The following is a 15,184-nucleotide window of genomic DNA, read 5'->3' as shown; positions in this document are numbered from 1 at the left end:
GCTTAAATTGTTTGATGTCCTTCAACATCTCAAAACCGGGATTTTACCATATTCAGGTCCATTTAACTCATTTCACCATAAACAAATTGCAATTTGTTTTAGTTCTGACAAGTTTGCTGACATTATACAATAAAATTTTCTAAAAATATACTAACAAGATGTGAAGACAAAACATAAGCAACTTTATTGTCATATGCCATTCCAGGAATCATAACAAAAACCACTCCATTCAGTCCAAATTAAATGTGCTTAAAGATTCCATGTGTTTTACTTATCTCCCTCATAACAAGACATTCATTTGCTTAATGAAAACTTTTGGCAAAGCAGTGACAGTGGGAGTCACAGAAAGGGGCCTGCATTTGATGTTTCTGGAAAGCGTGTCTTTGCACGTGCACATGTTGAAGTTGCTCTATTCTTTGGATGAGAAGCATTGCCAGTTTGTATGCCAACTGCATCACTAAGCGGTAGTATATTATATAGTCTTAAGTGCTGCACATTAAATGGGATATGTGAATTACATCAGCATGTTGCTAATACTGCAATCAGGGGAGGTTGTGATAATAGGGGGTGCTTCCAACTTAACTATTTGCAGCAACACACTACATTTGTAAAAAAGCCTATGACACTTAGGCTTTTATCATGTAAGTGCAACGTGTTCTGCAAAAATAATAATGCAATACTATGTATATATCACTGACTGCATTCAAAATAATAACACAATAGAAATATACATGTATTTTATAAAAGGGCTCCAGTTTAGAACTGGCCTTTTCTCAGTTAATGGAAATGTATAAAGTCAATCAAGGTTGTTTTTCAAATCTTGTTAAATTTAGAATTTTTGTTATACTTTGGGGTGAAAAGAAAAATGTAAGGACTGCATGACACCACCCCCTCCCCACACCAGTCTGTGTTTCGGTCCAGGTTTGAAATTAAAAAGGTGGAATACTGACTGTCTTCCTGTTCAGAGTTCATCCCTGCAGGAAACAGAATTTATGTTAGAGAAAAAAAAGTTAACTACAAAAATAAAATGTTCACACACACACACACAGTCAATCTGACACTTCAGCATTGACTACATCTCACAGAGCAGAAGATCAAATCAAAAATAGTTGCCACGTTCCAGGTTATCATTCATGTGCTCATGCTAAAAAAAAATCCCAAACTCAAACTTTCACAGTGTTGTTGCTTCTTCAAGTTTTGTTAGTTTAGCTCATCCGATTTACTTACCGATGTGGTATTACAGTGTTAAAAAAAAAAGAGGAGGAAGGAAACGTGCAGCTACTTGGCATGGTATGGAAGAAGCAAAATTTGTCAACAAGCAGCAAAATACAGCCCCTTTGTGATCCGTTGCCTGATCCAAGCCACACCCATTTCACCTTTTCCACTGTGAGAAGGAGAAAATTGGAAGGAGGGAAGAAGTCACTTCCACCTGGACCACTGCTTGTCTTTGTCTGTTAAAGGCACATATAGCACCCCCATCAGGGGCTTCATTTTGGTGCTGCCATCCTCCATCTTGTCATATTGTTCCAACATTTGGTTCCCCCCAGCTGGACCCACAGGCAAAATGAGACGGCCGCCGGGTTTCAACTGGTCCAAGAGCTATGAAACATGGCGTGAAAGGGGGATTAGTAACAAACAAGTACAATTATCAAGAATTGTATTTGCTAAATATTACAGTTATATAAATATCAGATATAATCTCCCCAAAATGCAGTTTATAATCCAGTGCAATGTATCAGTTTTCTCCCTTTCATTGTGCATTTTGTAGCTAGTAATATAGTACTCAAGATTAGAACTCAAAGACTCACAGCTTGGGGGACCGTTGGCGCCGCTGCACCAACATGAATGGCGTCGTAAGGTGCCTCATCCACACAGCCCAGTCGTCCATCTCCCACTGAAAAAGATGTATAGGACATTTTATATACAGGTCCTTTGTATGACAAACCATTTGATATCCCGTACCTGAAATAGATTGTATGTAATGTTTTATTTAAAAGATACTCCACTGCAACATATACCACAAATACCCATTAAAAAAGTCTGAAAAATAACCTTTTAGAGTAACTCTTCCCGACGCGATCAAACTGGGGTCGTCTTTCTTCACATTGGTTATAGAATCGTCCACCAGCTCTTTGATGTGGTCAATGCCAATAACTTTCCCTTCTGGTCCTACCTATGAAATACAGAATGACATAGTAACAGGACTAATATATTTTTTAATGTGGTGACCACATAGAAAGATTTGACCCAATCAGGTGTGGCTTACCATTCGTGCAAAACAAACTGAAAGGATTCCACTGCCTGAGCCCACGTCCAGGGCCTTGGCACCCTCGTATAGTTGGTCATGTAGTAGCTCCAGGGCATAAGCGTGCTGAGTGGGTGAAAAAAAAAATACATCTCTGAATGTGTCTTTGAACGTTTATTTAAATTTAGGTGAAATAAGGTAGGGGTATTAGATTAAAAGTCCCTAAAACAGCAATGGAAAAACATTCTATAGGACTTCTCAAACAAATTTGTTGTTTAAAGGTTAGGTTTTTGTAAGTTATTTTTTCTCAATAAAATTTCTCATTGGGTTTAGTAAATGTAGCGTACTATGATTTAATACAATTTGGTTCACTTCTGATATATTTGGAAGTGGGAATATACACCAAAATAAATGTTAGCATCTACTGTTAGTGTTATTTTTGGCCAGATATTTTTGATTGAGTGTAGGCATACCATATGTGGGGCGCTGATGGTTGCTTGGAAGCCTTTGGATTAAAAGAGAAACATGGATATGATTAACTGAATACTCTCACGGATTTGAATTTCAATGTATTCATGTTTGTTGCGGCATACCTATTGATTGTGGCGAGTCCATGTAAGGGTTACACCTAGAGAAATTAGATCGGTCCGTGGCCAGCATAACTTCGTAGACCTTGTCAGACTTGATGATGCCATTTTCTGAAGAAAAGGAGCAAAAACACAATGGATAATGTTGCATATTATAGCAGAAGAATGACAATGCAGTGTTGAAGGCAATGCAATTTTTAAAATGTTACTTCAATAAACAGAGACAGTGAGGGTAAACCATTATGCTAAGCGACCACATTTGACTTTAGAAATATACTGTCAATGGCCAACAATCTTAAAAAATAAAGTGTTACGGGGAGTTGTTTTCATAAACCATACGATATATCCAATTTGAAATGTGCACCCTTTTTTCCAATATGATTTACAAGAATCAACTAATTTAATAATGGAAAGAATAAAAAAAAAACAATACCAAACAATAATGATGTTTTGAAAAAAGTGTGTGGGCATTTGTGGTTTGGCCACAATTTTTTTCTTGCAGATTAATGAATATAAAAATAGAAGTATAAACTGTTGTCATCTAGGATGCATTAGACTTCAGCTGTCAGTGTCATTCTGGATGCTCCACTGATAGCAACAACGCAATGTGGGCAAAGTGCCCACCTGCCTGGCAATGGTGCTTTCTCCAATGTCCTTAAACGTCGCACGTACAGCTAAACAAGCTAAGCTAACCCAATGAATAACACTCGATAGAACGATCGGTGACCTTCAACGGCCCTTTTTTGGGGGGTGTGTCACCCTGCCCTCTAACCTCGGACTCGGGCACGTGAGACAGCACGGGCGCAGTTCGTGGAAATGCGTGGAGAGCGTAAAGGACAACATGGCACTCATTTTAGCAACTAGCTAACTCCCGCTGATGGGCTCAATCTCCAAACTCACGCGGCTTCAGGCAACACTTGGCTTCAGACTTACTGCGCAGGTTGTTGACGAGCTCCGCGTGGGTTGCTCCTCCGGATTTCCACGCCATTATTAGGCAGACTTTGCGGGCTAAGTAGACAGCAGCCGTCAGTGCCGCGCCTGCGCCAAGTGTTTTGCCGAGGAAGCTTGCAACCTCCAAAGCAGACGGAGCGCGCGATACGTCACCAGACATTCACGGTCGAAACTACACCGGGACTGATCGTATTTCACGGTGTATGTTGCAGAGTGGGGTCATTTCACGTGGATGGAAATATGTTCCAATAGTTGCCTTCCTCGAGAGTTTAATTAAACATCGCACGCTCATTGGATTGAGATTTCTACTTGCAGTGGGCGATTATGACCGCTAAAGAGAGTTGGCGCTGTTTCGAATGGTGGTAGCTTGTCCCAAGAAGAAGAAAACGCGGGCTATTTGGTGCAAGAGGCTAAAGCTAACACGTAAACGTGGGTTTTGTTTTGTTTTTAAATTAAAAACAAACAAGCGATCCGCTTAAATGGCAAGCGTTAATGCAAAATATGTATCTCAGAAGATAAGTAAAGTAAGATGGCGGCCGGTATCACTTTCGTCTTTGCAGCAGCCTGAAATATTCGCCACTGGTTCTTGGGATAACGAGGTTAGTCATTCATTTGGAATATCATTTGCGTTTATCCATTGCGCTTTTTTACTACAAACTACGTTTTGCCAGTATCACAGGCGTGTGATTTCAACGTGTGTTTTCGTATTTACATCACTCACCAAAAATTGACAGTTGCAAAAGATGATAAAAGTAACACGCATAACCCATCTCCAGTTCTCTCACATGACATTGTATTCAATCTCTCTAACCTGAATTTCACATCTCTTGCAGGACAACAGAGTTACTTTTTGGTCTATTGGAAATAATGTAAATTCTTCCTTGGGGGAGGGAATTGATGAAGATCCGCAGTTATTGTGTGAACACAAACATGAGGGAGATGTTCTTGATTTTCAAGTAAGTAGCTCATTAAGCATGACATTACTAAGCCATTACAGTATATTCTGGTTTGGTGATTAGACATGCAGCATTACCAGTATCAATTTCAATACTGGGTGTCTTCACTATACTCCTGGTAATTGAAAACCAATCACATTGATAGCACTTATTGGATTTAGCTGCTTTAAACTCCCATTTTTTCTGCATTGCAATGTACAAATATTTGAATACTTACTGATTTGGTGTATTTGTAGTTCCTGGATCAAGACAGAGTCATCACAGCATCATCAACTGGAGGCGTTACCATATTCCACTACAACCGAAATAAACAAGTAAATCATTCAGAAAGTTTTTTCAGTGTCTATCAGTTTTTTTTCCCATTGAATTTGAGAGAATCAAATGTCTGCCATTGGTTTTGACATCTATTTTTTTATGAACTCAAGACACTGTCCATCGCACACCAGTGGGCAAGAGCGCATCATTACCCATGTGAAAATGCGCCCTGTACCAGTGTGGTGTGCAGCAGCCCTGAAATTGTTACCGCTGGTGAAGATGGCAGGATTATTGTCTACCGAGCTGACCAGGAAGGAATTGTTCGAATCATAGGTTTGCTCAGTCTAAATGACACTTTCTGCTCTGCATTGATTTAAATTTTAGACTGGGATCAAGTTTTTGGACTAATTTATCCCCCTTTTTTTAGATAATGCTGATAGCAGCACAATTCACGCCATCACCTACCTCAAGACAACTGAGATCCTGACGGTGAATTCCATTGGTCAACTCAAAATTTGGGACTTCAGGGAAAAGAGTAACACCCCATCTCAGATACTTTCCCTGTAAGATCCCAACAAGCAAACATCAGTTTATCTTTCGATACGAGATGCGACTAGAACATTGTCATTTCAGGTCGGGTGATCGAGTACCCCTGCACTGCGTGGACAGGCATCCAAACCAGCAGCACATTGTGGCCACGGGAGGTCAGGATGGAATGCTCTGTGTTTGGGATGTAAGACAAAGCAACACCCCCTTTTCTCTCATGGAGGCGCACTCTGCTGAAAGTATGAATTCAGTGTTATTTTCACACATATGACAAACATTTTGTTTTCAAATGTAGATATCATTTTTATTGTATCCCTGCAGTGTGGGAAGTCCACTTCCACCCTACAAACCCAGATCATCTGTTCACATGCTCAGAGGATGGATCCCTGTTGCATTGGGAGACGTCCTCGCCTTCAGACATGCCTTCTTTTCTGCAAGGCAAGTGTGGGATAGAATAGATGGCATTTTTTTGTTAGCTCAACTCACTTTGTGATATAAACAAGCCGGGAAAACTTTTTTCCCCCCTAAACTTGAGTCATGTTTTTGTTTTTTCCCCCAGGTGGTAGAAACAACAGCATGGTATCCCGCAGTGCTATGGCTCCCGCAGGGGGGAACCAGTCCCTCATTAACGCGTGGCTTAGCGGAGATTCTAGTAAAGGTCGTTTGGAGACAACTCACATGCTGCCCAGCCAAACGCTAGCCGTAAACAGTTTGGATGTACTTGGACAGTGTCTCGTGTGCGGGACTGATGGGGAGGCTATTTTTGTTAACAGACAAGTCCCAGTTTAGGCACTTTACAAATGTTCTTTACAGATTAAGTTGCAATTATATAAACTCAATTGAACATGATGGACTTCTATCACTTTTGTATAAATGTCAAATAAAGAATTTTGGAATTAAATCACTGTGATTTTCTATGATTAACATCTTGATGTCAAAAAGATAAGTTAATAAAATGTAGACTTTTTTTCAAGTTATGAAGAGTATAGTAAAATATATAGTTATATACATTTAATCCTATATAATATAGTAATATATTCTCACCAGTTTATAACCCTAATGACATTATTCACAGTAACCATATATTATTTTCCTTTATCATTCAAGTCTTTTACACACCCCACGCTTATCTTGAAACAGTACTCATTACTACACTCTTGTGGTGCAAATGCGTAAGTGCACTTATTTTCAAAACTAACGCCTACGACTGCGGGAGGGGACCTTTATATAGGAGTCAGAACATGAAAGTCTTTGTCTTTTCTCGCTTGTAAATAAACGATGTACTGAGAACTGACCTGGGACCCCAATTCTGTTTTCCGTGTCTTTATCAAATAAGTCCCCAAGGACAAAACATGGCGTTGTAAGTACGAAGTCAAAAACAAACAAACGCCAATTATAGGTACTACTGTGTTTATGTCACGGCATTTTGTTCTCTTACCATTAGTCAGTAGTTTTCTTTATAACAAAAGTTTAATAAGTTAGAAAATGTAATGTTATAAAGGTTTTTAAAAAGCCAGTATATTGTCACTCCGGCGACTTTTAACACCTGTAATTCTTTCTGGAACTTGAAATGCGGCTGACAATGGCGAAAAACAATCAACATCCGGGTACTGATTGGAATGTTTCTGTGGTATCCTCGTCCCTTAGGAGTCCAGCTGGATCTTCAAAAGAAAACATTGCACGCTAACAATCCAAGGTTTATAAAATGTATTCACCTTTTTAAAAAATATTTAAATTTGGTTTTAATATCATGATCGAAAACAATTATGCAATGTGTCAAGTATGGACTGGTCGTCTAGTATTTATTCGATATTGCATATTACTTTGAAAAAATACCGGATGAGTGCGTCCACCACTTCACATAATAAGTTCGCGGTACTTGTCAATCGGCTATCCCAGGAATTCAGCACTACATGCTAAAAGCTAGTTCACCATAATAAGGACATTTTGTACAGATCGCATTATTCTTTGCCGGTATAGTTTTGTAAGTTGTCAACAGCAGTCAACTATTAGGAAAGGCTCAATTTGATACACAGGTGAGTTCCTAGACGCTCTCGGCTAAGCGATCGTTGTTGCGAGTTCACTCCTCCGCAAGATGTTGTTGCGTTAGCTTACTAGCAACCCCAAAATAGGCCGCGTTGCAAAAGTTACTGTTTACACAGTTTAACAATGTAATTTAACATATTTTCTGTGTTTTTTTCCTTCAACAAAGTCATCGATGGAGTACTCCCGATGTATTCTATATTAAAACTCCTTGATCGTTAAAAAAAAAATGCAGGGATATGTAATGACGCCAACACACGGGACATGTTTTGTAATAACACATGTCATCTTTTCTACTGATTGTAACCTTAACACAAACATTGTATAATATATGTCGATTGTGAATTGATTTAAAAATAAACTTGCATCGGCAATCTAAGTAGCGATGTTAATGTTTTCTCTGCATCCCCTTTTGCCTAACCAGTTGGACCACTTGACAGATGCTCTGAATGCCATACCACGGACAGTTCCCCCATGTCAGCAACATCCAAACTTGAGATTGGTCTTTAGTAAGACCCCTCAACCATCCCAAGAACCTCATCCCATCAACCCGTGTCAGATCCTCTTCATTCCTACTCGTCGTCTTCGTACATGTACTTACATGAAGAGAGGCGAGAAACCAGAGGGTTACAGGCAGATGAGACCCAAAACCTTCCCTGCCAGCAACTACAGTGGCAACAGCCAACACATGCTGCAGGAAATCCGTAACAGTTTACGAAACCTGTCCAAACCCTCGTCGGAGCCACCCAAGGGGGACTTTAGTGCAAAGATGCTCCCGGAAGAGCTAAGGCAACAGGGTCGTTGCTTCAACCCCAAGAACCCTCATCATAAGGCGTTGCGGTCCATCCGCGAGTCCCTGATGCCTTTTGCCAATGAGCCTGGCACTTCAGCTGAGCTCAACAAACATATGTCACTGGACCCCCAATTTGCTGGCTTTGATGAGGTATGTTAATGGAAAGCATGTTTGTTTGTATTCAGTCAATATGAATGGAAAAATGTGCGGCATTCTGCGCATGGGTGATTCATAATCACGAGATGCTTTTGCTTTGTGCAATTGCTATTTGAAAAATGTTGGAGTGCAAAGTGGAATGACACGTGATGATGAAATGTCGTTTTTTTTCCCTTGGCTCCTCCTTTCAAAATTTTACATTCATAATAAGCAGCAATGTAGGAAAATATATTTTGAACTTAAAATATCAAAATGTAGTACTTGTTTTGATGACTTCTCCAAACAAAGAATTCAAATTATAGTGATGTATAAGTAAGCACTCCAGTTCACTAATGCAATTTTTCCATGCTATTATATAATTTCATACAAAATAATAACATAGTTTTGTTATGACATCATCATTTAGTTTGTTTTAAAGGCATTTTTATATTCTTTTCATTCTGTCAAATCCCATATACAACAAATGGACTGAAAAAAATGTTTAGTAATTACTGTTTATTGTGGAACATTTAAATCAAGTGATGTTCTTTTCTTCCTATGCCCATGGAGGCTTCTGGTCGTAGTATGGGTTCAGGTGTTGACTACATGACAAAAGTGAACTACCAAGACTCACTGAGGGAGCAGATGGTTGCCACCAATCCAAACGCCGCATGCCTTAAAGCCCCAGGTAGGTGGATGGTCAAAACGGGAAGAACACTTTCTTATTTTTTTTTGTAAATCAGTGATGCCTTGTGATAGTTTTATCTGTCTTTAGATATCTTAAATGTTCAAATATTGCAGGCGGAGCTCACATGCAGCAGCCCATACTGAGAAGATCCAGCTGGAAGGGCTCAAAAGAATCCCTGGCTCCTCGACACACGCTGATGTACCGCTGCGATAGTCCCGGGCCCCCTCCCGCCTTCCCGCAAACTCACCCTAGCAACAGCCAGAGACTCAACCCACCCCTGCCACCGCAAGTGCGAAGCGTCACGCCTCCCCCCAACCGCGGACCGATGCCCTCGGCGTCTTCCTGGGACAGCAACCTGTCGAACAAGCCCTACCCCGGTAACATGGATTATCTCGTTCCTCGCATTTCCCCTGTGCCCCAGGGGGCCTGGGCTGACGCTTATCCCACTGCGTCGTCTCAGAACCCCCGTGGGATCAGCCCGGTGCCAATGGGTCAAATGCCCATCATCATGCAGAGCGCCGGAGGAAGTAAGTTTAACTTCCCGTCAGGCTGGTCTCAGAATAGCTCATCTCAGGCAGACTACATGGCAGGAGGCAGCAGGCAGCCTCCTCCCCCTTACCCGGTCAACCAAAGCAGTCGACACAGTCCCATTGACCAGCAGACGCTCGCTTCTTCCCCGTCGTACATTAACGGCGGCAACATCCCTCAATCCATGATGGTCCCCAATCGAAACAGTCACAACCTTGACATGTACAACTTAGGACCTCCTCATTCCTGGTCTCAAGGTCCCTTGAGCTCCAACCAAGGCCAGTCTTCTTCCGGCTGTAGTGGCAACCAAGATCTGTCTCCGTCGTGGCAGCACAACATGCTAGTGCGCTCCAATTCCTTTAATAGCAGAGCAGCCCACCCCGCCAGCTCCCAACCATCCGCTACTACGGTCACCGCCATCACACAAGCCCCTATCTTGCAGCCAGTTAAAAGCATGAGGGTCCAAAAACCAGAGCTGCACACCGCTGTCGCACCCACGCACCCGCCGTGGATGCAACAACCTCCCCCCGCCGCCCCTGCTTACCCGGATCCCCCCGTGACACTTCCTCAGATTCCCCTCGTAGCAGAGGTACCCAGTTACCAAGGCCCACCACCACCTTACCCCAAGCACCTTCTTCAACAGCAAGCTGCCCCATCACCCCCCGCATACGACCAAGGGGCCGGTAAGCATGGGGCAAACAGGGAGGAGCTCGCAGACGACACTTCGGGAGACCACGGTGTGCGGGAGAAGGTCGCCGAAAGTCCAGAAAGTGCCGCGGCGACGGAAAAGGAGAACAAGCAGATCACGACTTCGCCCGTTCCCGTGCGACGAAACAAAAAAGACGAAGAGCGAAGGGGCGAGTCGGGACGGGTGGCTTTATACTCGCCACAGGCTTTTAAGTTCTTCATGGAACAACATGTGGAGAACATCCTGAAGAACCATCAGCAACGTATCCGCAGGAGGAAACAGCTAGAAAGTGAAATGCAGAGGGTGAGGACCCCCAAGCCTGACACATGGCTGATATGTTTCATCTTTTTTCTCCCTGCTGTTCAAATCTTTTCAGCCTTTGACCTACTTTGTAGCTTCTCTGTGGGTTTTCATGCTCTCCTTTTTTCTCCTTGCTTTCACTAACAGCTGAGCTGAGAGGTAAAAGTATCTGATTGTGCTGCACGCTTACACAACTTTTAAAGTCACATTACTTATGCATGCCTCTACACGTCCTTCATTTTCTTCATCACGGCATTCCGTTGTTGATTGAAATACAGTGAACTCCTGTTGAGTTGACAGACCTACCTGTGAAAATGAGAATTATTCCACATGCATAAAAGACAGCAAAAACTGTAATGGAAAAGTTTTTAGTTCAAAAGACAGGATATTTTGGCTTAATCATTACTGTTAAATAACATTTTCAGATTTTTCACTACACTTTTATCAATAGTTGGTTTTAATCCACCAACAGTTAGTTTACAGATCAATTTTTATCATATGATTGACTTCCATGTGGACAATATTTTGCATTATGACACAAGAAGTTTGCAAATCACTACTAATTTTATCTTTAATCAACTTATATATACAAATAAGTCCAGGTTTAGTAAAAAACTGCATGTTTTAGTCCCTTCCAATTCTGGAATATCCATTTAAAGTATTCTATAAGACCATGCAACTAAATAAATAGAAATATTGGTGGGGGAGAAACTGTATTGAGTGTATTGTGTCTCCATTGATGACATTTCTAACATGCATGTGTGTTGACATACGCTCATTGTGATCTTTTTCTAACTTGTGACCGTGTCGGCCGCTCAGGTGGGGTTGTCGGGCGACGCTCAGGAGCAGATGCGTATGATGCTTTGCCAAAAGGAATCCAACTACATTCGGCTGAAGCGGGCCAAGATGGACAAGTGCATGTTCAAAAGAATCAAGACCCTAGGCATCGGGGCCTTCGGCGAAGTGTGCCTGGCCCGGAAAGAGGACACGGGCGCCCTGTATGCCATGAAGACCCTCCGTAAGAAGGACGTGTTGCTTAGGAACCAGGTGGCCCACGTCAAAGCTGAGCGGGACATCTTGGCCGAGGCCGACAACGAGTGGGTGGTGCGTCTCTACTATTCTTTCCAGGACCGGGACAACCTGTACTTTGTCATGGAGTACATCCCCGGGGGCGACATGATGAGCCTCCTCATCCGGCTGGGCATCTTTAAGGAGGAATTGGCTCAGTTTTATATCGCCGAGCTCACATGTGCAGTGGAGAGTGTCCACAAAATGGGATTCATTCACCGTGACATAAAGCCGGACAACATCCTTATTGATAGAGACGGACACATTAAGCTCACCGACTTTGGCCTGTGCACTGGATTCCGATGGACTCACGACTCGAAATATTACCAGAGTGGTGAGTTCCACTTTCCCTTCATTTACTTTAATATTGATTGGTCACAGTACAACTCAATTGCAAAAATATAAATTGTCATTTACAGGTGACTTTTTTTTTTTGCATTATTTTTACTGGTATTGGACTAGAATCGAATATAAGTGTATGGCCTTTAGTCATCAATTTGGGTTTGGATTGCAGGGGACCACGTGAGGCAAGACAGCATGGACTTCAGTAAAGAATGGGAGGATCCCACCAACTGCCGCTGCACAGACCGCCTTAAACCTCTGGAGAGGAGAAAGGCCAGACAGCACCAGCGCTGCCTTGCCCACTCTTTGGTCGGGACGCCCAATTACATTGCACCCGAGGTCCTGCTCAGAACAGGTACAATGCCATTGACTTATTTAAAAAAAGTGAAACGTGTGGCGTACAGTGGTTTGTATCTGTACTTACAAATGAATTTGATTTCATATATACATTGCATATATACATTATAGTAGCAAATGTCTATGTTGTTGTGCAGGATACACTCAGCTGTGCGATTGGTGGAGCGTGGGTGTCATTCTGTATGAGATGGTGGTCGGACAGCCTCCCTTCTTAGCGACCACGCCTCTGGAAACGCAGCTAAAGGTATTGATCAATATGATGAGACGGTGTATCGAGACTGTATACAAAAAAACAATCTTCCTTACCCGCCCAGGTGATCGACTGGAAGAGCACCCTTCACATCCCGGCGCCGGCCAAACTCAGCCCCGAGGCATCCGACCTCATCGTCAATCTCTGCCGCGGCCCCGAGGACCGCCTGGGCAGGAACGGCGCCGACGAAATCAAAGCCCACCCCTTCTTCGGGACCATCGACTTCTCCAGCGACTTGCGGCAGCAGGCCGCGCCCTATGTGCCCACCTTCGCTCACTCCACGGACACGTCCAACTTCGACCCAGTGGATCCTGAGAAGCTGTGGAGCGGCGACAGCGACGGCGAGGATGATCGTGGCGACAAGAGCTGCTGGTTTCGAAGCGGAAATCACCCCGAGCACGCCTTCTACGAGTTCACCTTTCGACGCTTCTTCGACGACAACGGACACCCGTACAGCTGCCCCAAGCCCATCGCGGATGAGGGCCTTGATGAAGACGAGGTTGACTCAGAGGGCCCCGAGCGGGAGACCCCGGACGGACCGCCGGCTCCGGCCCGCGACCTCGTCTACGTATAGTGTTCCTGGACGTTTTATGATTGGCAGGTACTGTGGCAAGGGTGCGTAAAGTAGTGTTCATTCCCGTAATTTTCGCAGGTTCTATTAACCTTGCGACAACTTTTTATTTTTTTTAATTTTTTTACCTGACTTGGTAGTTGTGCAATGGGAGCTTTGATTACTAAACTAAAAGTTAGGGATATTGGGCTTAAAAGTGACATTTTAAAATGTTTGCCTGTGTAGATGCTACAAGATTTTGAAAAGACATCATGTTAGTCTAATTGTTTAATTCACACTTAATTTTTGGGGGTGCTAGATACCACAAATTGGTGGAAAAGTGTTAGCGTTTTATTTTAAAATTTTGGGGTCCAAAAGAAAGTTACACAATAGTTGGAAAGGTGAAAAATACTGTATGTGGGCTTCACATTACAACATGGGAATTTACCATTATGAGCTGCAACTGCAAACTTTCACAAAACCACTAATTATTCCTATATAAACTACATACTCCACTACAGGATGCCAATTAGCCTATAAAAATCAATGAAAAAGCCACACCAGACTATTTATAGTGCAAAAGGGCATTTTAGGCATCTTTTTTAAAATTCCACTGGAAAGCCCAATATCATAACTTTTTTTGGGGAGTTGCCTTAAGTAAAAATGAGCAAAGGTTATTTCCACATGGAATTATAGTCATTTTATGACCTAATCTGTGATGAATGTCCCTTTTTTTATCATTGGCTCATGTAGTTATTAATTTATTTTTGGATAAATCCATCTGACACTTCACTTTTAGTGTTGGTGCTTTGATTGAAATTTTATTAATTTATATTTTGACTTGCGACTGTAACTATAGTAAGACAACTTTGTAGATCACTATCGATTGCTTCATTCATTTTTGGTGCCTTTTTTATTCTTCACCAAATATAGATTTAATTATCAGACTGGCATTAAATGTATATGTAGAGTAGACCATTGATTGAACTACAGTAGTATTTTGTTCTATTTTTCTAATTTATATCCATATTTATAAATAAACTTTGACACAGTTTATGTAAATATTCTTTTTCTTCACTGATTTTTTTTCTGCTTAAGGGCAGGCCCTCTTCAATGTCCACTGTTGCTGCCCTCATTTGTATTGATAGTTCTACTTTATGCTCACGTCTTATCCAAAGCACTAAATACAAGCATTTAGTCGTATTTTTTTTCATCATCTTTTCAAAACTTAGCAATGAAATCTGAATGTAGATTTTTATCTTAATGATGACCACTGGCTGTCATTTTTTTGCATGTACACTGTTGCTCTTAAAGGCTACGTATTGGGGAAAGATGATCAATAAAGAATGTCTTTGAAATGCTTTCCCTAGATGTCATGTTTGTTTAAGTGGTGTTCTAAAAATTGGTAGCAAAAGTGCATGCATAGTATTATTCAAAAATTATGTCTTGTGGTAGTTAAACTTAGAAAATTATATTGAAAATATGCATCAAGTCTTTATAAAAGGTACTCAGTTTAACTATATAGCTGTGATTGGCTGCAATAGCATCCAAATTTTTGTGAATTGGAGGGTAGAAGACATGAAAAAAATGCATTTAATCACTTCAAGTCTAAATCAATCTTTGTCAATGATATAAATCTATGAAATTTAAATACTATGCCAACCCATGAGGTATAAGCTGCCATAGACTACATTCATGTTTGTATTAGAATTAGATACATTTTGCTACGATTACTTTTAAGAATTTTCATTCAAAAATTGTAATAACTAACATTTATGGTGTTTAGTCACTTCACATATATGAATGAATATTAGTTTGGCAGTTTTTGTTTTATTTATTTTAAAAAATGTCAAGATTAGTACTGGTTTTGCAGAATAAAAATTCACAGATTTATCAATTTTA

At 41.5% G+C, this 15,184-nt stretch overlaps 3 protein-coding genes across 5 annotated transcripts; 2 read left to right on the top strand and 1 right to left on the bottom strand.

Moving 5' to 3' along the window:
* Window positions 1-161: 161 nt before the first annotated feature.
* Window positions 162-4,347, bottom strand: pcmt (protein-L-isoaspartate (D-aspartate) O-methyltransferase). 2 transcript variants are annotated; one of them, XM_077740300.1, is made up of 8 exons: window positions 3,766-4,347; window positions 2,839-2,943; window positions 2,719-2,750; window positions 2,267-2,371; window positions 2,053-2,173; window positions 1,809-1,894; window positions 1,377-1,599; window positions 162-974 (listed from the first exon to the last, which is right to left on the bottom strand). In XM_077740300.1, the coding sequence occupies exons 1-7, from the start codon at window positions 3,941-3,943 to the stop codon at window positions 1,420-1,422; spliced, it is 807 nt and encodes a 268-aa protein (XP_077596426.1). In that variant the 5' UTR covers window positions 3,944-4,347; the 3' UTR covers window positions 162-974; window positions 1,377-1,419. The 2 variants fall into 2 exon arrangements, with proteins under 2 accessions (XP_077596426.1, XP_077596419.1); XM_077740293.1 differs by having other exon boundaries at window positions 1,430-1,599.
* nup43 (nucleoporin 43) lies at window positions 3,520-6,441 on the top strand. Of its 2 annotated transcripts, none has more exons than XM_077740281.1 (8): window positions 3,520-3,772; window positions 4,617-4,739; window positions 4,976-5,053; window positions 5,165-5,327; window positions 5,422-5,557; window positions 5,628-5,779; window positions 5,862-5,978; window positions 6,100-6,441. In XM_077740281.1, the coding sequence occupies exons 1-8, from the start codon at window positions 3,710-3,712 to the stop codon at window positions 6,327-6,329; spliced, it is 1,062 nt and encodes a 353-aa protein (XP_077596407.1). In that variant the 5' UTR covers window positions 3,520-3,709; the 3' UTR covers window positions 6,330-6,441. The 2 variants fall into 2 exon arrangements, with proteins under 2 accessions (XP_077596407.1, XP_077596398.1); XM_077740272.1 differs by having other exon boundaries at window positions 3,527-4,382.
* A 967-nt stretch (window positions 6,442-7,408) lies between these two features.
* Window positions 7,409-14,644, top strand: lats1 (large tumor suppressor kinase 1). Its single transcript, XM_077710515.1, has 8 exons — window positions 7,409-7,576; window positions 8,008-8,526; window positions 9,082-9,199; window positions 9,313-10,718; window positions 11,535-12,117; window positions 12,298-12,480; window positions 12,620-12,726; window positions 12,797-14,644. The coding sequence occupies exons 2-8, from the start codon at window positions 8,185-8,187 to the stop codon at window positions 13,304-13,306; spliced, it is 3,249 nt and encodes a 1,082-aa protein (XP_077566641.1). The 5' UTR covers window positions 7,409-7,576; window positions 8,008-8,184; the 3' UTR covers window positions 13,307-14,644.
* Window positions 14,645-15,184: the final 540 nt, after the last annotated feature.

Source organism: Stigmatopora nigra, chromosome 2 (genome assembly GCF_051989575.1).
Source record: "Stigmatopora nigra isolate UIUO_SnigA chromosome 2, RoL_Snig_1.1, whole genome shotgun sequence".
NCBI classification, from domain to species: domain Eukaryota; kingdom Metazoa; phylum Chordata; class Actinopteri; order Syngnathiformes; family Syngnathidae; genus Stigmatopora; species Stigmatopora nigra.
Note: the sequence above shows the minus strand (reverse complement) of the source record. Positions and strands in the feature narration are given on the sequence as shown.

Excerpts from the sequence above, each read along its gene's own strand:
- pcmt (XM_077740293.1), bottom strand. The coding sequence starts at position 3,943 with ATGTCTGGTGACGTATCGCGCGCTCCGTCTGCTTTGGAGGTTGCAAGC. Across the intron at positions 2,174-2,266 it reads CAGTTTGTTTTGCACGAATG|GTAGGACCAGAAGGGAAAGT; the intron begins GTAAGCCACACC and ends TGTATTTCATAG. Across the intron at positions 1,895-2,052 it reads GGGAAGAGTTACTCTAAAAG|TGGGAGATGGACGACTGGGC; the intron begins GTTATTTTTCAG and ends CATCTTTTTCAG.
- nup43 (XM_077740272.1), top strand. The coding sequence starts at position 4,263 with ATGGCAAGCGTTAATGCAAAATATGTATCTCAGAAGATAAGTAAAGTA. Across the intron at positions 5,558-5,627 it reads CCATCTCAGATACTTTCCCT|GTCGGGTGATCGAGTACCCC; the intron begins GTAAGATCCCAA and ends TTGTCATTTCAG. Across the intron at positions 5,780-5,861 it reads GGAGGCGCACTCTGCTGAAA|TGTGGGAAGTCCACTTCCAC; the intron begins GTATGAATTCAG and ends GTATCCCTGCAG.
- lats1 (XM_077710515.1), top strand. The coding sequence starts at position 8,185 with ATGAAGAGAGGCGAGAAACCAGAGGGTTACAGGCAGATGAGACCCAAA. Across the intron at positions 12,481-12,619 it reads CGAGGTCCTGCTCAGAACAG|GATACACTCAGCTGTGCGAT; the intron begins GTACAATGCCAT and ends GTTGTTGTGCAG. Across the intron at positions 12,727-12,796 it reads CTCTGGAAACGCAGCTAAAG|GTGATCGACTGGAAGAGCAC; the intron begins GTATTGATCAAT and ends TTACCCGCCCAG.